Source organism: Labeo rohita, chromosome 5 (assembly GCF_022985175.1).
Source record: "Labeo rohita strain BAU-BD-2019 chromosome 5, IGBB_LRoh.1.0, whole genome shotgun sequence".
NCBI classification, from domain to species: Eukaryota; Metazoa; Chordata; class Actinopteri; order Cypriniformes; family Cyprinidae; genus Labeo; species Labeo rohita.
Genome location: NC_066873.1, coordinates 29,641,274 through 29,661,826, shown reverse-complemented (window position 1 = coordinate 29,661,826; position 20,553 = coordinate 29,641,274). Strand labels below are relative to the sequence as shown.

The 20,553-nt window shown below is 37.0% G+C and overlaps 1 protein-coding gene across 1 annotated transcript in view; it reads left to right on the top strand.

Moving 5' to 3' along the window:
* The first annotated feature begins 937 nt into the window (after positions 1-937).
* The window catches only part of dnah10 (dynein axonemal heavy chain 10), a 41,787-nt gene continuing 22,171 nt past the window's right edge, over positions 938-20,553 (top strand). Inside the window, exons 1-36 of the mRNA XM_051110888.1 lie at positions 938-1,260; positions 1,392-1,487; positions 1,597-1,703; positions 2,594-2,699; positions 2,788-2,903; positions 2,999-3,218; positions 3,507-3,664; positions 3,800-4,030; positions 5,015-5,205; positions 5,873-6,071; positions 6,191-6,385; positions 6,469-6,639; positions 6,738-6,914; positions 8,119-8,292; positions 8,470-8,636; positions 8,799-8,950; positions 9,059-9,223; positions 10,302-10,509; positions 10,592-10,748; positions 11,058-11,537; positions 11,648-11,806; positions 13,623-13,739; positions 13,833-13,935; positions 14,021-14,199; positions 14,295-14,506; positions 14,653-14,809; positions 15,719-15,952; positions 16,044-16,166; positions 16,251-16,484; positions 16,734-16,957; positions 17,044-17,313; positions 17,411-17,594; positions 17,673-17,807; positions 18,380-18,532; positions 18,645-18,833; positions 20,336-20,482. Of these exons, the coding sequence (XP_050966845.1) occupies positions 1,035-1,260; positions 1,392-1,487; positions 1,597-1,703; positions 2,594-2,699; positions 2,788-2,903; positions 2,999-3,218; positions 3,507-3,664; positions 3,800-4,030; positions 5,015-5,205; positions 5,873-6,071; positions 6,191-6,385; positions 6,469-6,639; positions 6,738-6,914; positions 8,119-8,292; positions 8,470-8,636; positions 8,799-8,950; positions 9,059-9,223; positions 10,302-10,509; positions 10,592-10,748; positions 11,058-11,537; positions 11,648-11,806; positions 13,623-13,739; positions 13,833-13,935; positions 14,021-14,199; positions 14,295-14,506; positions 14,653-14,809; positions 15,719-15,952; positions 16,044-16,166; positions 16,251-16,484; positions 16,734-16,957; positions 17,044-17,313; positions 17,411-17,594; positions 17,673-17,807; positions 18,380-18,532; positions 18,645-18,833; positions 20,336-20,482 (6,516 nt within the window). The 5' untranslated portion in view covers positions 938-1,034. The remainder of the gene's footprint in view (positions 1,261-1,391; positions 1,488-1,596; positions 1,704-2,593; positions 2,700-2,787; positions 2,904-2,998; positions 3,219-3,506; positions 3,665-3,799; positions 4,031-5,014; positions 5,206-5,872; positions 6,072-6,190; positions 6,386-6,468; positions 6,640-6,737; positions 6,915-8,118; positions 8,293-8,469; positions 8,637-8,798; positions 8,951-9,058; positions 9,224-10,301; positions 10,510-10,591; positions 10,749-11,057; positions 11,538-11,647; positions 11,807-13,622; positions 13,740-13,832; positions 13,936-14,020; positions 14,200-14,294; positions 14,507-14,652; positions 14,810-15,718; positions 15,953-16,043; positions 16,167-16,250; positions 16,485-16,733; positions 16,958-17,043; positions 17,314-17,410; positions 17,595-17,672; positions 17,808-18,379; positions 18,533-18,644; positions 18,834-20,335; positions 20,483-20,553) is intronic.

Sequence of the window (20,553 nt, the reverse complement as noted above, 5' to 3'; positions counted from 1 at the left end):
CTAATGCTTGTTGAGTTTTTATAATGACTTGGTCCACAGTGACATGTGTTATGCAAGAGTCAAAATAAGAAGCACGTTATAAAGTACAGCTTTTACCAGTCATAATTATCGATTTAACCATTTTCATGAGTATAGCTAAATAAATATTAAATTCGAGTTAGAAGGTAAAACGCCACCTGGTGGAATTTTGTTGAAGAGCCCTGATATAAAAAGAGGTGGATGACAGCAGAGAACGTATCAAGGCTGGGGGGAAAACCCCACAACAACAACAACACACACACACAAACAAATAAATAATAATAATAATAATAATAATAATAATAATAATAATAAAAAGCTGAATCCGGCATAAGATGGTTGGCTGGTTTTAGCTAGTTTAAGCTGAAAGTAGCTGGTTTTAGCTGGTTGTTCCAGACCAGGTTGGATGACCAGCTAAAACCAGCCAACCAACCTGTTTTTTTTTTTTTTTTTTTTTTTTTTTTTTTTTTTTTTCCAGCAGGGAGCTCATACGAAAGCAAATATACATGTAAAAATTACATGGGTCTAACTACATGACGACGGTTTTAAAAATTAAAATATACACAATACACAATTATAGGTGACTTGAATGTTGATTATGCAGAACATAAAAATAAATTTATGGTAGATTTTATATAATATGTTTCCTGTTTCTATTTCTAATAACCAATGGGGTTCAGAATAAAATGAATAAAAACATAGCTATAATATATATATATATATATATATATATATATATATGTATATATATATATATATATATATATATATATATATATACATATATATATATATATATATATATATATATATATACATACATATATTCTATATAAACAAAATCTGGTAACAACACCGGCAACAGCGCATGCGTGAAGCGCATTGTTATTGTTGTTATAGCAACGTCAACTAAAGCCAGAGCACGCTTTCGGTTGCTACAGTTAAAGTCTAAATAGTTCCTCACACGAATTACAAACTTTTATTATGTAGTTATTCACACCCAAAGAAGAACAAAAATGCCTCACGATGACCCTCGAGTGGAGTGGATTAAAAACGCAGTATGTGTGATGTTTGACTTGCCTGATTCAGGCTGCTTTGAGGAGTTACTCAGTCGTGGTGATGGAGAGGACGAGCAGAAAATCATACACTTTTTAAACATAGTCACAGAGGAAGAGGCGCCTTCAGCGCTGTTTTTCTTCAAGAATATACGAGAAGAAGAGATTGAAGTGGAAATTCCTGTTGGTACGTTTTCATGTCAATGCAAATATATGTTTGCCACTCACAGTTTACAGTTGTCAACGACTTTCTTTTATGTTAAACAACAAAATGGTACCGCGTTATTTACGTATAAATCCCTGTCTATACACCTCAAGAACCCATAGAAAATGCAGAAAATGACTTGGAGAGAAGTCCGTCTGTTTTATCTGAAGGTTCCCTCCTCTCAAACAGAGAGAAAACCCCTGCTGACAGTGAGTGTGTGCTTCCTAAATGGTTAACATTATCAATATGATAAATAGAAATTCTTCTAAGTTACAAATTGTTTTTGTCTTTTTCTCCATTTTCCACACATGACTGAAGAGAGCAGAAACGGCCAAGACACCCTAAATGTAGAAGACTCTCAGAGTCAGGATCCTGCAGTTGAGGGGCTGTCAGAAGCAACAAATGGGAATAAACCACCTCCCAATGTAATTTTCAATTTATTAATTATATCTACACTACCAGTCAAAAGTTTTTGAACAGTAAGATTTTTAAAAGTTTTTAAAATAACTCTCTTCTGCTAATCAAAATTTATTTGCATTTGCATTTATTTGATCAAAAATACAGCAAAAACAGTAAAATTCTGAAATATTTTTTACTATTTAAAATAATGACTTTCTGTTTGAATATGTTTTAAAATATAATTTATCCCTGTGATTTCAAAGCTGAATTTTTTGGCATCATTAGTCTCATGATATTTCGGAAATCATTCTAATATTCTGATTTGCTGCCAAAAAAAACCCTTTATTAATATTATGTTGAAAACAGCTGAGTAGAATTTGTTTAGGTTTCTTTGATGAATAGAAAGTTCAGAAGAACAGCAAAGTTTTGAATGCTATAGTGTGTAATGTTCTAAAATTTTATTTCAGATAAATGCTGATCTTTGGACATGTACTCAACTTTTTAAAATATTGATAATAATAATAATAATAATAATAAATGTTTCTTGAACAGCAAATGAGCATATTAGAATGATTTCTGAAGGATCATGTGACACTGAAGACTGGAGTAATGATGCTGAAATTTAGCTTTGATCACAGGAATAAATTTACAATTATATTAAAATACATTCAAATAGAAAACAGTTATTTTAAATAGTAAAAATATTTTAGTTTTTGCTGTACTTTGGATCATATAAATACAGGCTTGGTAAGCAGAAGACACTTCTTTAAAAAACATTAAAATCTTACCGTTCAAAAACTTTTGACTTGTAGTGTATTATTTATTTAAATAATTTTTCGGACATGTTTAGGAGATCTGATCAGCTGTGTTTTTTTAATGCTTTGATAAATTTTGTTTTTGTTATTTCTATCACAAGATTGAGGTTCAGATTGTGTATCATGTAGAGCTTCATGTGGATGTGAATAATATCCCACAGAGGTTTGAAAAATACAATGTTCTCTACTTCCTGAGGAACACCAATGGTAGGTGCATTGCATACTCTTAAAATATGTGTGTGTGTTTTTTAATTTGCACTTATAACAGACGTGTCTGGTGTTTTATCCTATCTAGAAACTATCACTGAACCTGCAGATATACATGAGGCTAATAATTTGATGCCCAAACTTATTGAGTTTGGCATGATGAATGACCACCCCTTGATGACGCTTGGAGGGCTTTTCAACCATGTGAGTGACTAAACGTCTCATTTGCCCATATAAATAAGTTTTCATTAATTATGCTATTTAAGTGTACATATCTTTATTGAATGCTTTCTTTGCAGGTGTACATCCCTCTTCTCTCAGTGAACCAGCTGAGGCTCTCTGATGGTGGCTATCATGGTGTCGCTGGCTCTCAAGATGGGGACACAGTATGTAAGACTACAGGAGAAGAGAAACAGCAGGCTCCAGAAACCCGTGGGGCTTTTGAGGTCCGGGACGATCTGCTCCACAGCACACATAAATTCTTGCAAGTCATAGACCAAACCCTACAACAGCTGGAAGGTATTATAGTTTCACTTTCAGAGTCAGGAATATGTATGTTGTTTGTAAAAGAAGTCCCTTATGTTCACCAAGACTGCATTTACCTAATCGAAAATTAAACCAATAATAATGTACTTTATTCCCGTAATGGCAAATTAGAATGTCAGCAGACATTACTCCAGTCTTCAGTGTCACATGATCCTTCAGAAAACATTCTAAAATGTAGATTTAGTGCTCAAGAAACATTCTGATTATTGTCAATGTTCAAAACAGTTGAGCTACTTAATATTTTTGATCTCTGTGTTGCAGGCGAGTTTAAATTGCACATTCCAGACTTGGATTTGCAGGGTGAAGTGGAGGCGCTCTTGTCTAATCCAGGCATGGTGGAGAAGCTAGAGCAGTGTGTAATGAATTGGCACACACAAATCACAATTGTCATCGAAGAGCAGAAAAGGAAGAAACCACAGGTTTGTGAAATTCAGATGAACTAATCAGGATGAAATTCTTGTTATGTTGAAATTTTCTACTCAGTAGATCAGTGATGGGCAACCTAAACAGAACATTTACACAATTAACTGACTTCTTGTTGTTTTACTATAAAGGGACCCGGTCCTTTGGCGGAAATTGAGTTCTGGCGTGAACGTGTTGCTGTCTTGAGTAGTTTGAGTGAGCAGCTGAGCCTACCAGTGGTGAAAAAGATTCTTTATGTGATGACCCGTGCCGACTCGTTTATAATGCAGGAGCTGGAAAAGACCACAGCTGAGCTTAGCAAATACCATGAGGAGTCTGTAAATAATGTACAGTTCCTCACCACGATGGAGAGACACTTCAGGGTGAGGAGTAACTGTGGGTAGTCTTTTAAAGAAATAAGTCAAGTTTATAAAGCATTTTTTACAACACCAACTGCTTCAAAGCAGGTTTACAGTAAAGTAATCAATGTGAACATCTCAAAATTTAGTTTCAGGAATCAGTAGTTTCAATTTTCAAGACACAACTTAAAGGGTTAGTTCACTCCAAAATGAAAATTCTGTTATTAATTACTCACCCTAATATTGTTCCAAACCTGCAAGATGTTCGCTCATCTTCGGAACACAAATTAAGCTATTTTTGATTAATCTGACATTTCTTTGACCCTGCATAGACAGCAACACAGCTAAAATGTTCCCAGAAATGTAGTAAGGATATCTGTAAAACAGTCCATGTGACATCAGTGGTTCAACCGCAATTTTACGAAGCTACAATTATACTTTTACGCAAAGAAGACAAAAATAACAACTTTATTCAGCATTTTTTCTCCTCCAAATCACTTATTCCGCCATTATAGAGAGTTGTTGAATAAGAAGAATTGTTGAATAAAGTATGGAAATGTTTGTTTTCTTTGCGCACAAAAAGTATTCTCATAGCTTCGTAAAATTGTGGTTGAACCACTGATGTCACATGGAGAATTTTAAAGATGTCCTTACTACCTTTCTGGGCCTTGAACGTGTGTCAGTTGCGTTGCTGTCTATGCAGGGCCTAGAAAGTTCGTGGATTTCATCAAAAATATCTTCATTTGCGGGTCATACGGGTTTGGGATGACATGAGGGTGAGTAATTAATGACAGAATTTTCATTTTCGGGTGAACTATCCCTTTAAGGTACAAATACAACAAAGCACCCCAATAACAAAATTCATCATTTCGTCGTTCACATTTCAAACCTGTATGCATTTTGGAAAAAGATGAGCAAATAATGACAGAATTTGCTGAGTTCCCCTTGCCAGCAGAGCAACAAGGCAAAAAAATATAGTGTTTTTCATCGATGTTTTATTATTCACAGAACCTTGTCACTGGACTAGATTTCGAAGTGGTCTTGGACACTATTCCTGAACTGATGAACGGGCTGCGTATGATCTGGATATTGTCCAGGCATTACAACACAGATGAGCGTTTGGAGTCTCTGATGGAACGCATTGCCTGGGAACTGTCTGAACGGGTTGCAAGGGTCGTGAATGTCCGTGTTCTGTTTAAGTGAGTAAGCAAAATCTGTAAAAGTAGTTTAAACCACAACCAGCAGTGAAATACACAAAAAGATGAAAATGTTGCAGGTAGCACTTGAGTTTGAAATGAGTTTTGTTGGGGTAAATGTAAAGAATAAGAATACTTTTTATTAAAGGGATAGTTCACCCAAAAATTACTCATTAATTACTCACCCTCATGTCGTTCCACCTGTAAGACTTTCGTTCATCTTGGAAACACAAATTATTGATGTTTTTGATGAAATCTGAGAGCTTTCTGACCTTGCATAGACAGCAATGCAAATACCTTGTTCAAGGCCCAGAAAGGTAGTGAGGACATATATTGTTGAATAAAGTTATTTTTGTTTTCTTTAAAAAAACAAAAAATTACGTTGAACCATACGTTGTTATATGGACTATTTTAATGATGTCCTTACTACCTTTGAACGTGGTATATCACGTGGCTCTTGGATATCACCAAAAATATCTTAATTTGTGTTCCAAAGATGAACAAAGGTCTTAGGTGTTTTGGAATGACATGAGAGTGAGTAATTAACGATAGAATTTTTATTTTTGGGTGAATTAACCCTTTAAATGTTTCATCAATTTAGAAGTTCCACACAAAACTACATTAAAATCACACAATGATTGTAAAAAACACATTCATTAATATTATGCAGGGACAAGAGAGTGGTGGCCAAAGCCAAGGCTCAGGATGGAAAGCAAGTCCTGGATCAGTGGAGGGCCAGTTATTTTGAGGTCCGTTCATGGATTGAGAAATCAGACCGAGATCCCCGCTGGGAATTTGATCGCAAAAAGCTGTTTGAAAAAACAGACTACATGGCTTCGATCTGTCAGGACTTCTATAACATCTTGCAGGTAAGCCAAATCAGAACAAGTTTTTTTAATGTAATAACTCTATTTTACACAAAGAAATTTGTCCAAGGAAATATTCCTCACAGACAGTAACCATCTCACAAATGAATAATCACTTATAGACTCTGGATGAGTTCTACATTATTTTTGGACCGGAGTTAAAAGCAGTGACGGGTGATCCAAAGCGAATAGATGAGGTTCTACACCGTGTAAACTGCCTCGTCGAACCCATTGAAGAAGTTACCTTTGACCCTTTTGACATCCGCAAAATGAGCAGTTGGAAAATGGTCATGCAAGAATTTAAAACGGATGTTCAGGTACAACTTTGTGACAACAAGTACTCATTTTTTAATTTGGTTTTGATATTTATGCTGTATTGATTAGTATCTTTTTGTTTAAGGCCATTGAAAGAGAAGCTATCAATTTCATTGATCACTCCTTCAAGACGCTGCGCTCCTCTTCGTCAGCCTTTGACCTGCTGCTGAAATTCAAACACATCCGCTCCAGAGATGCCATCAACAATCAGTTGATGAAGAAGTTTAATGATATTCTTGCTCAGTACTGCAAAGAGGTGCCCTAGGACGCTACAAAAAACATCTGATGGACATGTTTGATTTAAATGTTGACATGGTATTCTCATGTGTCTTCTTTGGTGTTGTTCTTGCCTAGATGGACCTTCTAAAGGACATATTTATACAGCTCAAAGATAACCCACCTCTCAATAAGAATCATCCACCTGTGGCAGGAGCCATTATTTGGGAGCGTTTCCTGCTAGACCGCATGAGGTGTCCCATTAGACGTTTCAAGGAGGCACATGAGATGATGGACAGTGAAGAAGGCAAAGCAGTAAGTCTTCATTTTGATTAAAGGAGAAGTTTACTTCCAGAACAAAAATTTACAGATAATTTTCTCACCCCCTTGTCATCCAAGATGTTTGTGTCTTTCTTCAGTCGTAAAGAAATTATGTTTCTTGAGGAAAACATTCCAGAATTTTTCTTCATATAGTGAACTTCAATGGTGCCCACAAGTTCAAACTTTCAAAATACAGTTTTAATTCAACTTTAAAGAGCTCTAAACTGAAGAAGAAGGGTCTTATCTAATGAAACGATTGGTTATTTTCCAAAAAAGATTACAATTAATATATTTTTTAATCTCAAACGCTTGTCTTGTCGATGTAGGACCATTTTGAAGTTGGAGGAGAAAATGAGATGGGAGTTTGTGGACATAACCTAACTGTATTGACCCGGATTACACAGAGTTTGCACGTGCATCGCAGAGAACAGACAAGACGAGCCTTTGAGGTTTTTAGAAAATAACCGATTGTTTCGGTGCATTTTGGAAGTTCAAACTTGCAGGCACCATAGAAGTCCACTATATGGAGAAAAATTGTGGAATGTTTTCCTCAAGAAACATAATTTCTGTATGACTGAAGAAAGAAAGACACGAACATCTTGGATGACAAGGGGGAGTAAATTATCTGTACATTTTTGTTCTGGAAGTGAACTTCTCATTTAAGTAAAGTTTTTGTTACTTTTTGAATGACGAGGTGAGTGTTAAACCTTGAAGGTGTTCAACATAAATATAAAAAGAGGTTTATAAAATTTCATTGGGTTTGCATAGTAGGCTTTGATCATTGCATGGTACCGTTTTTTAAGTATCCTACCAGTGCTGCATTTTCAAGTTGGTTTGGTTAAATAAAATAATCCCAAGTTTTAAAACACACCTTAATGCCCCTGTATTCTGTTCCAATATGTTTTGCAAAAAACCGCAAGATTGTGACTTACTGTTAGAACAGTGTAGTTTCTATGTAAATGCCTTCAAAAAGCCTGTCTAGTCAGGGTCAGGTGATCCATCATATTTATTCAGAACATTGTATTCAGGGTAACAGCAACCCACGTTCAAGGAATCTGTGATATGTCAATTTGGAAAATGTGTACTTTTGCTCTATTTGCAATTCCTAGTTCACAAAACTTTGCATACGCCAACGTTCTTGCTTACATTTGCATGTGTATGAAAATGTCATGACATTTTTTTATTTTTCATTTTGCAGGTGGTATCCAAATTCTTAGAGGCAGCTGTGTGTATGAGGGACTATGAGGTGGAACTCTTTAACCAATGGAAAGCAGAGACTACTCAGACTCTGCCCCTCCTGATGAAGAGAAGTGTGCTGATCATGGTCGACAGTGCTGGGGCTGTCTGTCTAGACACCTCACAGCCCAATAACGTACGTTGCAGTGGCTGTCTGTCAGCTGTGAGAAAAAGATGTATAATGACCATTGCAACATTAAGACCAGTATTCTCAGGGTTTATGTTCCCCTTGTACTCTGAAGCTAACATGCACATAAAAAGTGCTTTGAAATGACTTTAATGTTATTATGTGTGAATATGGCTGTGATTGCAGACTGCTCAGGGCTCAGAGAAGGATGTGGAACGGGATGTGCGCTACTCTGTCAATTTTGCACCTGAACTGCAGGAGATCGTATCTGAGACCAAGTATCTGGATCACTTGGGCATCTTAACACCAAGTGAGGCACAAAATGTTGCTCTGCAGGAAGACAAGTTTCTGAGGTAGTCTCCCTAACTTTTTCCTAAAAAATGTACTACATGGATAATTAATTCCTAAATAGATTTACTAAAACTTATTAACTAGACTTATTTATTAAGTGTGTTTTGACACTTTTTATTACTTCTTTATTTATATACTATATAATCTGTCTCTTTTGCATGCAGGTACATAAAAGGACTGAAGAAGTTAGTAAACCGTTACCATTCTCTGATGGATAATCTAAATGATGCCGAGTTCTCACTAATGACTGATCAGGTGCAGGAACTGAGGCGAGTGCTAAGTTTTGGGTGCAGAAGAGTCAACTGGAATCATCTGGGTACGTTACACAGGGGATACCTGTTATTGCTGCCCCACTGTTTTGACTTCTGAAAGTTCTAACCAGTGTAATTTCTTGAACTGAACTTCATTTAAACTTGTTTTACAGGTATACCACAATTCATCCAACGTGGAAACCAGGCCACTTCAAAATTTGAGTCCCTTGTGAACCAAATTCAGAAGAATGAACGAGACATTGAAGATAAACTTAAATCCATTGAAACGGCAAACCTTTTCAAATTCCCAGTGGCAGATAAAACCGGATACCTACCAGGTTAAGAGTCTTATGAGCTACAGTTGGGGTCAAAAGTTTACATACACCTTGCAGAATCTGCAAAATGTTAATTATTTTATCAGAATAAGAGGGATCATACAGTTAGTACTGACCTGAATAAGATATTTCACATAAGAGATGTTTACATATAGCCCACAAGAGAAAATACAAGATGAATTTATAAAAATGACCCCATTCAAAAGTATGAATTTGAGATTCATCTTTTCACACTGAGGACAAATAAGGTACTCATATACAACTATTACTCAAATACTCACTAATGCTTCAGAAGGATACATAATGCATTAAGAGCTGGGGGGTGAAAACCTTTTAATTTGAAGATCAGGGTAAATTCAACTTATTTTGTCTTCTGGGAAACATGTAAGTATCTTCTGTAGCTTCTGAAATGCAGTCCTAATGGACAAAAATTAGAAAAATGTACACATCTTCATTCTGTTCAAAAGTTTACACCCCCGACTCCTAATGCATCGTGTTTCCTTCTGGAGCATCAGTGAGTGTTTGAACCTTCTGTAATAGTTGCACATGAGTCCCTCAGTTGTCCTCACTGGGAAAAGATGGATCTCAAAATAATACAGTCGTTGTTGGAAAGGGTTCTAATACACAAAAATGCTGAAAAACCAACAAATTTGTGGGACCTGAATTTTTTTTCTAAAGAACAGTGGGCACTTTAACTCTTCAGGACAAACAAGGGAACAATTATCACTAATCAAACAAAACAAAACAACAAAAAACACAGCTGTGAATCATTCAGGTAACAACATTGGGTAATTTTTATAAATTCCACACTAATTTTTTCGTGTGGACTATATGTAAATATCTTTTATTTAAAATATGTAATTCAGGTCAGTAAACTAAATAAAAAATAACATGCATTTTGTATGATACTTCTTATTTTTAAGAAAATAATTACCATTTTGCAGATTCTGCAAGGTGTATGTAAACTTTTGACCTCAACTGTATATTTCCAGTGACTAGATAAGCAGTCACATCTGAAACATTGCAATAAGCAGACACATCAAGAATAAAGTGGCAATGTATTATCTGCCTGTTATTTCAGGAATAAAGGAGTTCTGTGACTTCATTGAGTCTGAGAGGGCAAAGGCAGTGAACCTCCTTGTAAATAAGTATGCAGCTATCAGTCCGCTCCTCACCAAGATAGAGAGTCTGATCATGGGAACCAGCACTGGCAAATCCAAACAAATGGCTCAGTTCTATGCTTACTGGGAGCGTAAGATATTTGATTCACTTACCAAGATGGTGCTTCAGTAGGTTTATTTGATTGTTTTTCTCAGCTGCATTTACGTTGAAGGTCTCATGCTTATGCTTACAACTGCCATTGTCTTTCAGGAATATTCAAGCTTTTAATACCGCACTGATGGGCACTACTCCACTCTTCCAAATCGATACCATCCTAGCTGCACCTGAGATTGCTTTGCTTCCCAAAAGCAGTGAAGTGTACAAGCTTATTAGACAGTGTGTCGGTGACTGTGTGGAGAGCACCAGGGTAAGTGACAATGAACTACACTACCTGTCAGAAGTTTTTTTTATGTCAATTTTTTATGTTTTTTAAAGGAGTCTCTTCTGCTCTCCAAACTTGCATTTATTTGATCCAAAGTACAGCAAAAACAGTACAATTCTGAAATATTTTAACTATTTAAAATAACTCTTTTCTATTTGAATATATTTTAAAAGCACTGCTCTGCTGTGCATAAATTGCAATTAGAAAGCAACTACTTCACATATTTAGCACAGTTTTAGTGCAAAGTAGATCTTTTGTCACTCATATCACTTTTTTCCCTGTTTGTAACTCTAGCTGTTTGTTCGCTGGATGCATGGCAGTTGCATCCAGTGCCCTCCACAAAATGTAGATGGTGAAGACAAACCGTTCATCTTCACTTTTTACAGTGAAATATGTCAGCTTCCACAGATAAATGAACAAGCCACAGTCGTCTCCCAGACAATGCAGCGTCTCCTTAATGGAATTAGTGTCTACCTCAAAACCTGGATGAACTATCGCTCTCTCTGGAAACTCGACAAGGCTATAGTCATGGAAAAGTTTGCAGCCAAGAAGCCTTCATGCGTGATGTACGATGAGAAGTTTCAGTTCTATGTCAGGGTCAGCAATGAGGTGGCAAAGCAGCCTCTGGTGAAGCACGAACACATAATCAGACTGAACCTGGAGCCACTGGCCCGTGCCATCCAGGAGAACGCTCAAGCATGGGTCACTTCTCTGGGCAGGCTACTCAATGACTCAGCCCGAGAGGAGCTTTTCAACCTACGCAATGAGCTGTTGGTGAGGACAAATGTTGCATGTTTTATATGTTATTTCTGCATCATTTCAAGTATCGTGTAAGTGAAATGTTGAGATTGTGAGATTTTAAAGAATGAATTTACTGTGAACAGAAATTATCAGATAATTTGAAGAGGAGCCCCAATACTTTGGAGGACCTGAAATTTGTTTTGGGCACTATCACAGACATTAGAGATATGTCTCTATCAGTGGAGATGAGAATCAGCGATATTCAAGAGAGGTATAGGACCCTGAGCATGTACAATGTGGAGGTGAGTAGACTTATCAGATGCTAGAGCAACAGTCCATGTTTCCTTTGGTCCTACACCTATTTGTTTCATGAAAGATTATAAAATGTGCTTGTATTAACCCAATTTGTACCAGTCAAGCCACTAAAATTAAAACTACTGTTCAAAAAGAGTCATTACAAGTTTTTTAGCGGTTCAAGCGAGTAGCCATGAAACCCTGTTTGGTATTTGCTAGAATAGGTAAAGATCAGCAATCTCCATGTAAAACTGATCGTGTAGACCAAAACATAAGTTGTAGAGACTTGAAACTTGGAGGGATGGTAGTATTCACACTATATAATGAACAGTGGGCAGTTTAACTGTTCAGGACAAACAAGGGAACAATTATCACTAATCAAACAAAACAGAACAACAGCAAAAAACACAGCTGTGAATCATTCAGGTAACAACATGGGGTCATTTTTCCACACTTATTTTCTTTTGTGGACTATATGTAAGCATCTTTTATTTAAAATCTAATTCAGGTCAGTAAACTAAATAAAAAATAACATGCATTTTGTATGATACTTTTTATTTTTAAGAAAATAATTACCATTTTGCAGATTCTGCAAGGTGTATGTAACCTTTTGACCTCAACTGTATATTTCCAATGACTAGATAAGCAGTCACATCAGAAACAGATCAGCAATCTCCACGTAAAACTGATCGTGTAGACCAAAACGTAAGTTGTAGAGACTTGAAACTTGGAGGGATGGTAGTATTCACACTGCCAACAATGTCACCAAGGCTCGGCCCAATCGGCCTGACAGCGCTACAGCGACCAAAATACGATAACGTTCATAACTCCTAAACCGTCAGGCGCAGGCTCAGTTGTCTTATGTCATTGGAATCCTTGGCTCACGTCAGACAAAATGCATGCCTCAGATTCGATCGTGAGGCTGGCGAAATTTTCAGGTATTTTGGATATATTCATAATTATCAAGCCGTTGTAAATGGACAACAAACCGTTCGAAAAGAGCAGGGACACTTTTAGTAAAATGACTGAACGGCCCCAAAGGTCTGTGAGAACTTTGAAAGCAATCGCCCAATGGGGGGGCGATATTGCATTTTTCAAGGTCATAAACGATTGTACATTGCACAGTTTTTCACAAATACACACAATATTTGTATCAAATGATACAACTCCTCATTCCATACAAATTTGCCTCTAGAACCACTGCTGTCAATCAAATCGTTTGTTAAATGACTGAAAAGATGTGGAAACGTTTAGAAAAGGGGACTGTCCAAATTTACCTAAAATCCTATAAAGCCTAAAAGAAAGCTGGTGAGCACATGCAACAGGTGATTCTAAATAAGCATGCAACGTTTTAAGGAGATTGGAACACAGCTGGTGCTGTATCAGTCATAAATGTTAAAAAACATATTTCTATTGTACTTTACCTGGATTTGCCAAAAAATGCTTTATTAAATCATTCATTTAGGTGGTTACAAGCTTGCTAGATAATGTTTTTTTTTTCATATGTTTAAATGCCTTAAAGCGCTTGAACCCCGGTAATCGCTGTTTGCAGCTATATTCTTATTTGTTGCTATATCTTGCTGATTTGGTACTCAAGTAACATTTCTTATTATTTTCAGTGTTGAAATCAGTTGTGCTGCTTATTTTTGTGGAAACTGTGATAGCATTTTTTTTCAGGGTTCCTTAAAAACACAGTTTAAAAAAACATAATTTATTTGAAATAGAAATCTATTGACATTATAAGTGTTGGTACTGTCACTTTTGTTCAGTTTAATGCATACTTGCCTAATAAAAGTATACATTTAATCTGCTTTACAATTCAAGACTACGGAGGAAGAGGTGCAGCTGTCTGCAAACATCTTCATTCTGTGGAGTGAACTTTTTAAAGAATCTAGATGGGTTGACCGCAGCCTGGGAAAAGTAAAAAAGACCTTTGCAGAGGTAGGACCAATCATTTACCAATCAAGCTAAATTACTGTATGAAGCAACACATCTGATCTTTGATTTCTAAATGTTCCATTCATTCTCTCTCAGATCACTCTAAACCAAATTGAAGAGTATAAACAGGAGCTCTCCATATTTGCAGAGAGCTTCAACATGCATGGGCCTGGAGCTGTGGGAGACGATCTAGAGAAAGGCAAGAGCATTATCCTGTTGGGTTTTGTTTTTCACATCTTACCCACATAGTATAACATCACCTTTGTTTATGTGTACTCTTATAGGTTTGAAGATCATGACTACCTACGAGGCAGAGCTGGCTAGGGTAGAGGCGAGCCGTCAGGAACTGGCTAAAGCTGAGAAACTGTTCAACCTGCCCATCACTATGTACCCAGAGCTTCTCAATGTACAGAAGGAGATGAAAGGCCTCAGACAGATCTATGAGATTTACAAAAAACAGAAGGTTAGAATGACAATTCATTATGTAAACTTTGACTAATTACTATGTTGGTCAAATGTTCTGAACAGTTGTAACACAAGTGTGTATATTTTCATTAGGAGGCTAAGGCAGAGTGGTCTGAGACTCTTTGGGTGAATCTAGACATCAAGCTCCTGCAGGAGGGTATAGAGGGACTTATCAAGAGCTTGCGGAAGCTGCCGAAGGATGTGAGAGCTCTTCCTGTATCTTTCTTCCTGGAGGGCCGCATGAAGGAATTTAAAGAGTCACTTCCTCTCCTCTTGGACCTAAAAAATGAGGCTCTCAGGGACAGGTAAAGATGTTGTTTTACAATGTTTCAGCTTAAAGTAACATGTCTCTGCCTTAAGGAATCTTCAGAAAGGTAGCTTAATTGTAAGATTAAGCACTAGCTATATGTTTAAGCTTTATGAAACTCAAGTGTTCACTTGGTTTCTGCAGGCACTGGAAGGATCTCATGGAGAGGACAAGCACCAGCTTTGAAATGAACCCAAACACCTTCACTCTGGAGAACATGTTCTCAATGGAGCTGCACAAGTATGGCAATGTCATCAGTGAAATCGTCACCTCAGCTGTGAAGGAGCTCGGCATTGAGAAGGTTAGAAATCTCATTATTGAATTTCAACAAAGGGATAGTGTTAAAGGGATATCCCACCTAAAAATGTGGTCATTGTTTACTCACCCTCATGTCATTCCAAGCCTATGCATTCCTTTCCTCTTTGGAACACAGAAGAAGATAGTTGTTATAGAAAGAAAAAATGTTGATAACCAAACAGTTTAGATTTCCATTCTATTGTATTTGGTTATCAACATTCTTCTAAATATGTGACCCTGGACCACAAAACCAGTCATAAGGGTCAGTTTTTTAAATTGAGATGTATACATTATCTGAAATAAGCTGAATAAATAAGCATTCCATTGATGTATGGTTTGTTAGGATAGGACAATATTTGGCCCAAATTATAAAACAACTATTTGAAAATCTGAAATAAAATCTGACAAAAAAATCTAAATACTGAGAAAATCGCCTTTAAAGTTGTCCAAATTAAGTTCGTGGCAATGCATATTATTAATCAAAAATGACCTTTTTATATATTTACAGTAGGAAATTCACAAAATATCTTTATGGAACATGATCTTTTACTTAATATCCTAATGATTTTCAGCATAAAAGAAAAATTGATGATTTTGACCCATACAATGTATTGTTGGCTATTGCTACAAATATACACCCGTGCTACTTAGTGACTGGTTTTGTGGTCCAGGGTCACATATCATCTTTTATGCTCCACAGAAGTCAGTTTGGAGCACTGTGAGGGTAAATAAATGTAAATGATTATTCAGATATCATGATTATTCCGATTATTCAAATGAACAGATTATTCATTTTTGGGTGGACTGTCCCTAGAAAGACTGAGCTGTTTATTGAGATTATGCCATTGACAGTAAACTTCCATAAGTGATTGTGATATTAGATTACAGAGTTTGCTTGTGTGCATATTTGCAGGGAGTAAAAGAAGTGGAGGGAGCATGGGAAACTATGAAGTTCAATGTGCAGCGGTTCTTAAAAGGCACACAGGAGCATGGTTTCATTCTTGGCGCTGTGGATGATATCCTTCAGCGCCTGGATGATGATGCAATGAATCTGCAGAGTATGGCAGGCAGCCACTATGTTGGTCCCTTCCTGGCCACTGTACAGCAGTGGGAGAAGAATCTATCACTCATCAGCGAGATTATTGAGGTCAGTGGAAACAATCAACAATCAGTGACTTGACTTTAAAACCATACTGGCTTATGTTCATGTTTCTTTACTGTTTTTCTGAAATGTGTAGGTATGGATGTTAGTACAGCAAAAATGGATGTACCTCGAAAGCATCTTCATTGGAGGTGACATTCGCTCTCAGTTACCCGAGGAAGCAAAAAAATTTGACAATATTGACAAAATGTTCAAAAAGGTGAGTTCTGCACCAACAAAGAATATTCAACTGTGTTATTTTAAAAAGAATGTAAATTCCTTATCCTCTGTTGGATGTCACCAGATAATGACCGACACAGTGAAGGATCCTGGCATTAAGAGATGCTGTCTGGTTCCAAATCGTCTGGCTGACCTGCAAAACCTAAGCGATGGTTTGGAGAGGTGTCAAAAGAGTCTTAATGATTACCTTGATTCCAAGCGGAACGCTTTCCCACGGTTTTTCTTCATTTCTGACGATGAGCTGCTCAGTATTCTGGGCAGCAGTGAGCCTACTTGTGTGCAGGAGCACATGATCAAGGTACTTTTGTGTACAAAAGAAAAGCATCACTTGTAAAGTAGGCCTGAAATAGAATTTATCTGTTTTGTAAGTGCAGGTTGTTGGTCTTATTGTGAATGATTCCAATGCATTTAATTTTGAAAATTCTTTTGACCATGTCATTTTTAACAAAAATAACTCAGTCTTCCAGTAAAAAAAGTAAAAAAAAAAAAAAAAAAGCTGTTCCATGGCAAACCATGAATCGCTCATCCTGTTTTTCCTCATCCACAGATGTACGACAACATAGCAGCTTTGCGTTTTGATACGGGAATGAATGGAGAGATAGTGGCAAATGCAATGGTTTCTGCCGAGGGGGAGGTGATGGAGCTCAAACAGTCTGTACCTGCAGAGGGCCGTGTGGAGGACTGGATGACTGGAGTGCTGCTGGAGATGAGGAGAACCAACAGACTCATCACCAAAGAAGCTATTTACTACTACAGCCATCGAAAGACTAGGTGAGGGCATTACTAGACTGGACTAAACCATCATGTGCCAATGCTATCAATCAAAATTTTTGATTGGTCTTCTGCCTGCCTGTCAGGGTGGACTGGATGCTTGACTACCAGGGAATGGTGGTGCTGGCGGCAAACCAGGTGTGGTGGACCTGGGAGGTGGAAGACGTCTTCAAAAGGATGAGTCAAGGAGAAAAACAGGCATTGAAACAGTATGCAAAAAGAATGCACCAGCAGATCGATGACCTGGTGAGGCGGATCACACAACCCTTAAAAAAAAACGACAGACGGAAAATCAACACTGTCCTCATTATTGATGTCCATGCTAGAGACATTGTGGACACTTTTGTCAGAGATAGGTAAGACTTTACAGTCATGTCACCTGATACCTCCAAAGTGTTTGTAATATAAATGGTTGCAGTTTCCTCCCTAACACACACTTTTTCCTGTGGGCAGTATCACCGATGCACGTGAGTTCGAATGGGAGAGTCAGTTGAGATTCTACTGGGTTAAAGAGCCTGATGAGCTGTTTGTGCGGCAGTGCAGTGCTCAGTTCTCCTACGGCTATGAGTACATGGGGCTGAACGGCCGGCTGGTCATTACTCCCTTGACTGACCGTATCTATCTCACACTTACTCAGGTACTCTGACAACACAGTTGTCTGGCACTAAATGGCCTGTTTTGTATTCCTAATTAATACATGCTATTGTGCTCTCAGGCCTTGTCTATGTTCCTGGGTGGAGCACCAGCCGGTCCTGCGGGTACAGGGAAAACTGAATCCACTAAAGATCTGGCCAAAGCTTTGGGGCTTTTGTGTGTGGTCACCAACTGTGGAGAGGGAATGGACTACATGGTAAGAGATCTCAGCCTAAACACACTAATGTAAGATTATTGCTTTGCTTGCTTACATTAACATTAGGAATAATTCAGTTTAGTTCAACAAACTTATTATGATGTATTTCAAATTAAGTTAATTATTATTGTTATGATTTAAAACAACTGTTTTTTATTTTAAGATATAAAAAAATGTGATATATTCTGGTGATGGCAAAGCTGAATTTTTTTCAGAAGTCATTACTTCAGTCTTCACTGTCACATGATCCCACATAAAATCTAAAATACTGATTTGCTGATCAAGAAACATTTCTTATTATCATGGTTAAAAAAAAAGTGCTGCTTTTTATTCTTGCAGAAACTGACACATTTTTATTTTCCAAAATTCTTTGATAAATGGAAAGATCAAAAGAACAGCATTTTTTTAAAAATAGAACTCTTTTGTAAATGTTTAGAAGGGTTTAATGTCACTTTTGATCAATTTAACATGTCCTTGCTGAGTAAAAGTATTAATTTCTTTAAAAAAATGTAACTGATCCTAGTCATTTAAATGTGTGTTATTAAATTAGATTTTGATTTCTTATCCCTTAGGCTGTTGGGAAAATCCTCTCTGGTTTAGCTCAGTGTGGAGCCTGGGGCTGTTTTGATGAGTTCAACCGCATTGACGCCTCAGTGCTCTCAGTCATCTCCTCCCAGATCCAAACCATCCGAAACGCTCTCATGCTGCACCTCAAGAGGTTTCATGTGAGTTTATTAATTAAATTTTATTCCAGAGCCACTCTTGTAGTGAAATACTGAAATATAATTGTTATAATTATTTCAGACTCTGTGTGTCTTGTGTTTTTTGTGTTGATAGTTTGAAGGTCAAGAAATCAGTCTAGATAACCGTATTGGGATCTTCATCACGATGAACCCTGGCTACGCTGGTCGCACAGAACTTCCCGAGTCAGTGAAAGCTCTATTCAGACCAGTGGTAGTCATTGTGCCAGACCTGCAGCAGATCTGTGAAATCATGCTCTTCTCTGAAGGCTTCCTCTTGGCTAAGGTGGGGACTCAACCATCACTTTGATAATGAAAGATTTCATTAACATCGGACCCAAAATTCACTTTTACATGGTGTTTGGATATAAATGTGTTTTAGCACTGTGTAGACACAACCACCCTACCATGATACGAAATCTAGTAAATCAAAATTTACTTATTTTTTAATCCCCAAAGAACATAGACAGTCTGAATCATCAAGTTGTTATAATTTTCTGAGCAGGCCCCGCCCACAACCACTGATGGACTGTCTCATATTAGCATATTTCTGCCCTCAGCCAGTTGTACGCTGCCCGTCATTTTTTCTAAGCTTGAGCAGCTGTAGCATCATGTCTTGTAAACAATGCAGGTGTTTTGTAGTTGGATGTAAAAGTGAACATAAGAGTCTTCATTTTCTCTCAACATCAGAGCCACTGAGGACGCAGTGGATTAGTTTTGTTTTTGATGGTAATGCGCCACCGAATACAAAAAAAAACAGAAGAGAGGGGTGGAATGAGCAGCATTATCATTTAAAGGGACATGCACTGAAATGGGTCACTGTGAACAGAGCTGTTTTTGACAAGGTAAACAGGGTGTTGTTTTACACAACCATTAAGGAATTTTAAACAAGGTATGTTGCAGAGATTTTACGAAGACCCTGAAGAATCATATCAACTTGTGGAAAATGGGCGTCCAATGTCCTGTTTAAAAATATCTTGATTTGTGTTTTTAAGATAAACAAAAGTCTTATGACTTTGGAATGACAAAAGGGTAAAAAATTGATGGCAGAATTGAAATTTTAGGGTGAACTGTCACTTTAAAATGTCTATGTAAAAAAGAAAACTAACATGTGTAAGTGTTGTGTTCCCTACTTGTGTGGAAATACAGCGATAAAAAGCTGTTAAACATTTATTCAAAAAAAGTTGACATTGCAACTTTTGAATAATTTTCTAAAATGGTATCAATAAGATCTCACAAAAACATTGCTAATCAGAATAAATGTGACCACAAAACCAGTCTTAAGTAGCACAGGTATATTTGTAGCAATAGCCATAAATACATTGTATGGGTCAAAATTATTGATTTTTCTTTTATGCCAAAATCATTAGGATATTAAGTAAAGATCATGTTCCATTAAGATATTTTGTCAATTTCCTACCGTAAATATATCAAAATGTAATTTTGGATTAGTAAACTACGAACTTCATTTGGACAACTTTAAAGGTAATTTTCTCAGTATTTAGATTTTTTGTTTTGTACCTTTCAAATTGTTGTATCTCGGCCAAATATTGTCCTAAGCTTATTTATTCAGCTTTCAGACGATGCATACATCTCAGTTTAAAAAAACTGAGCCTTATGACTGGTTTTGTGGTCCAGGGTCACAAATATAAATATAGAATAATTAACAAAAAAATTTTAAATCAAAAACATTCACATGAACATTGAAGAGTAGTCCTCAGACAGCCGTTTTTCATTGTGTGTAAATAGTCAAACAAAAAACTAATTTCATAGATGGTTTACTTGCAGGTTTTGGCAAAGAAGATGACAGTGCTGTACAAACTAGCTCGGGAGCAGCTGTCTAAACAGTCACACTATGACTTTGGGCTTAGAGCACTGAAATCCGTGTTAGTAATGGCAGGGGAGCTGAAGAGAGGTTCACCTGATCTCAGTGAGGTACTGATCTCTCTGCATCATCCTCTCATCCTCCAACCCACCTCAGTGAGCTGTCATCAAAAATTTACTCC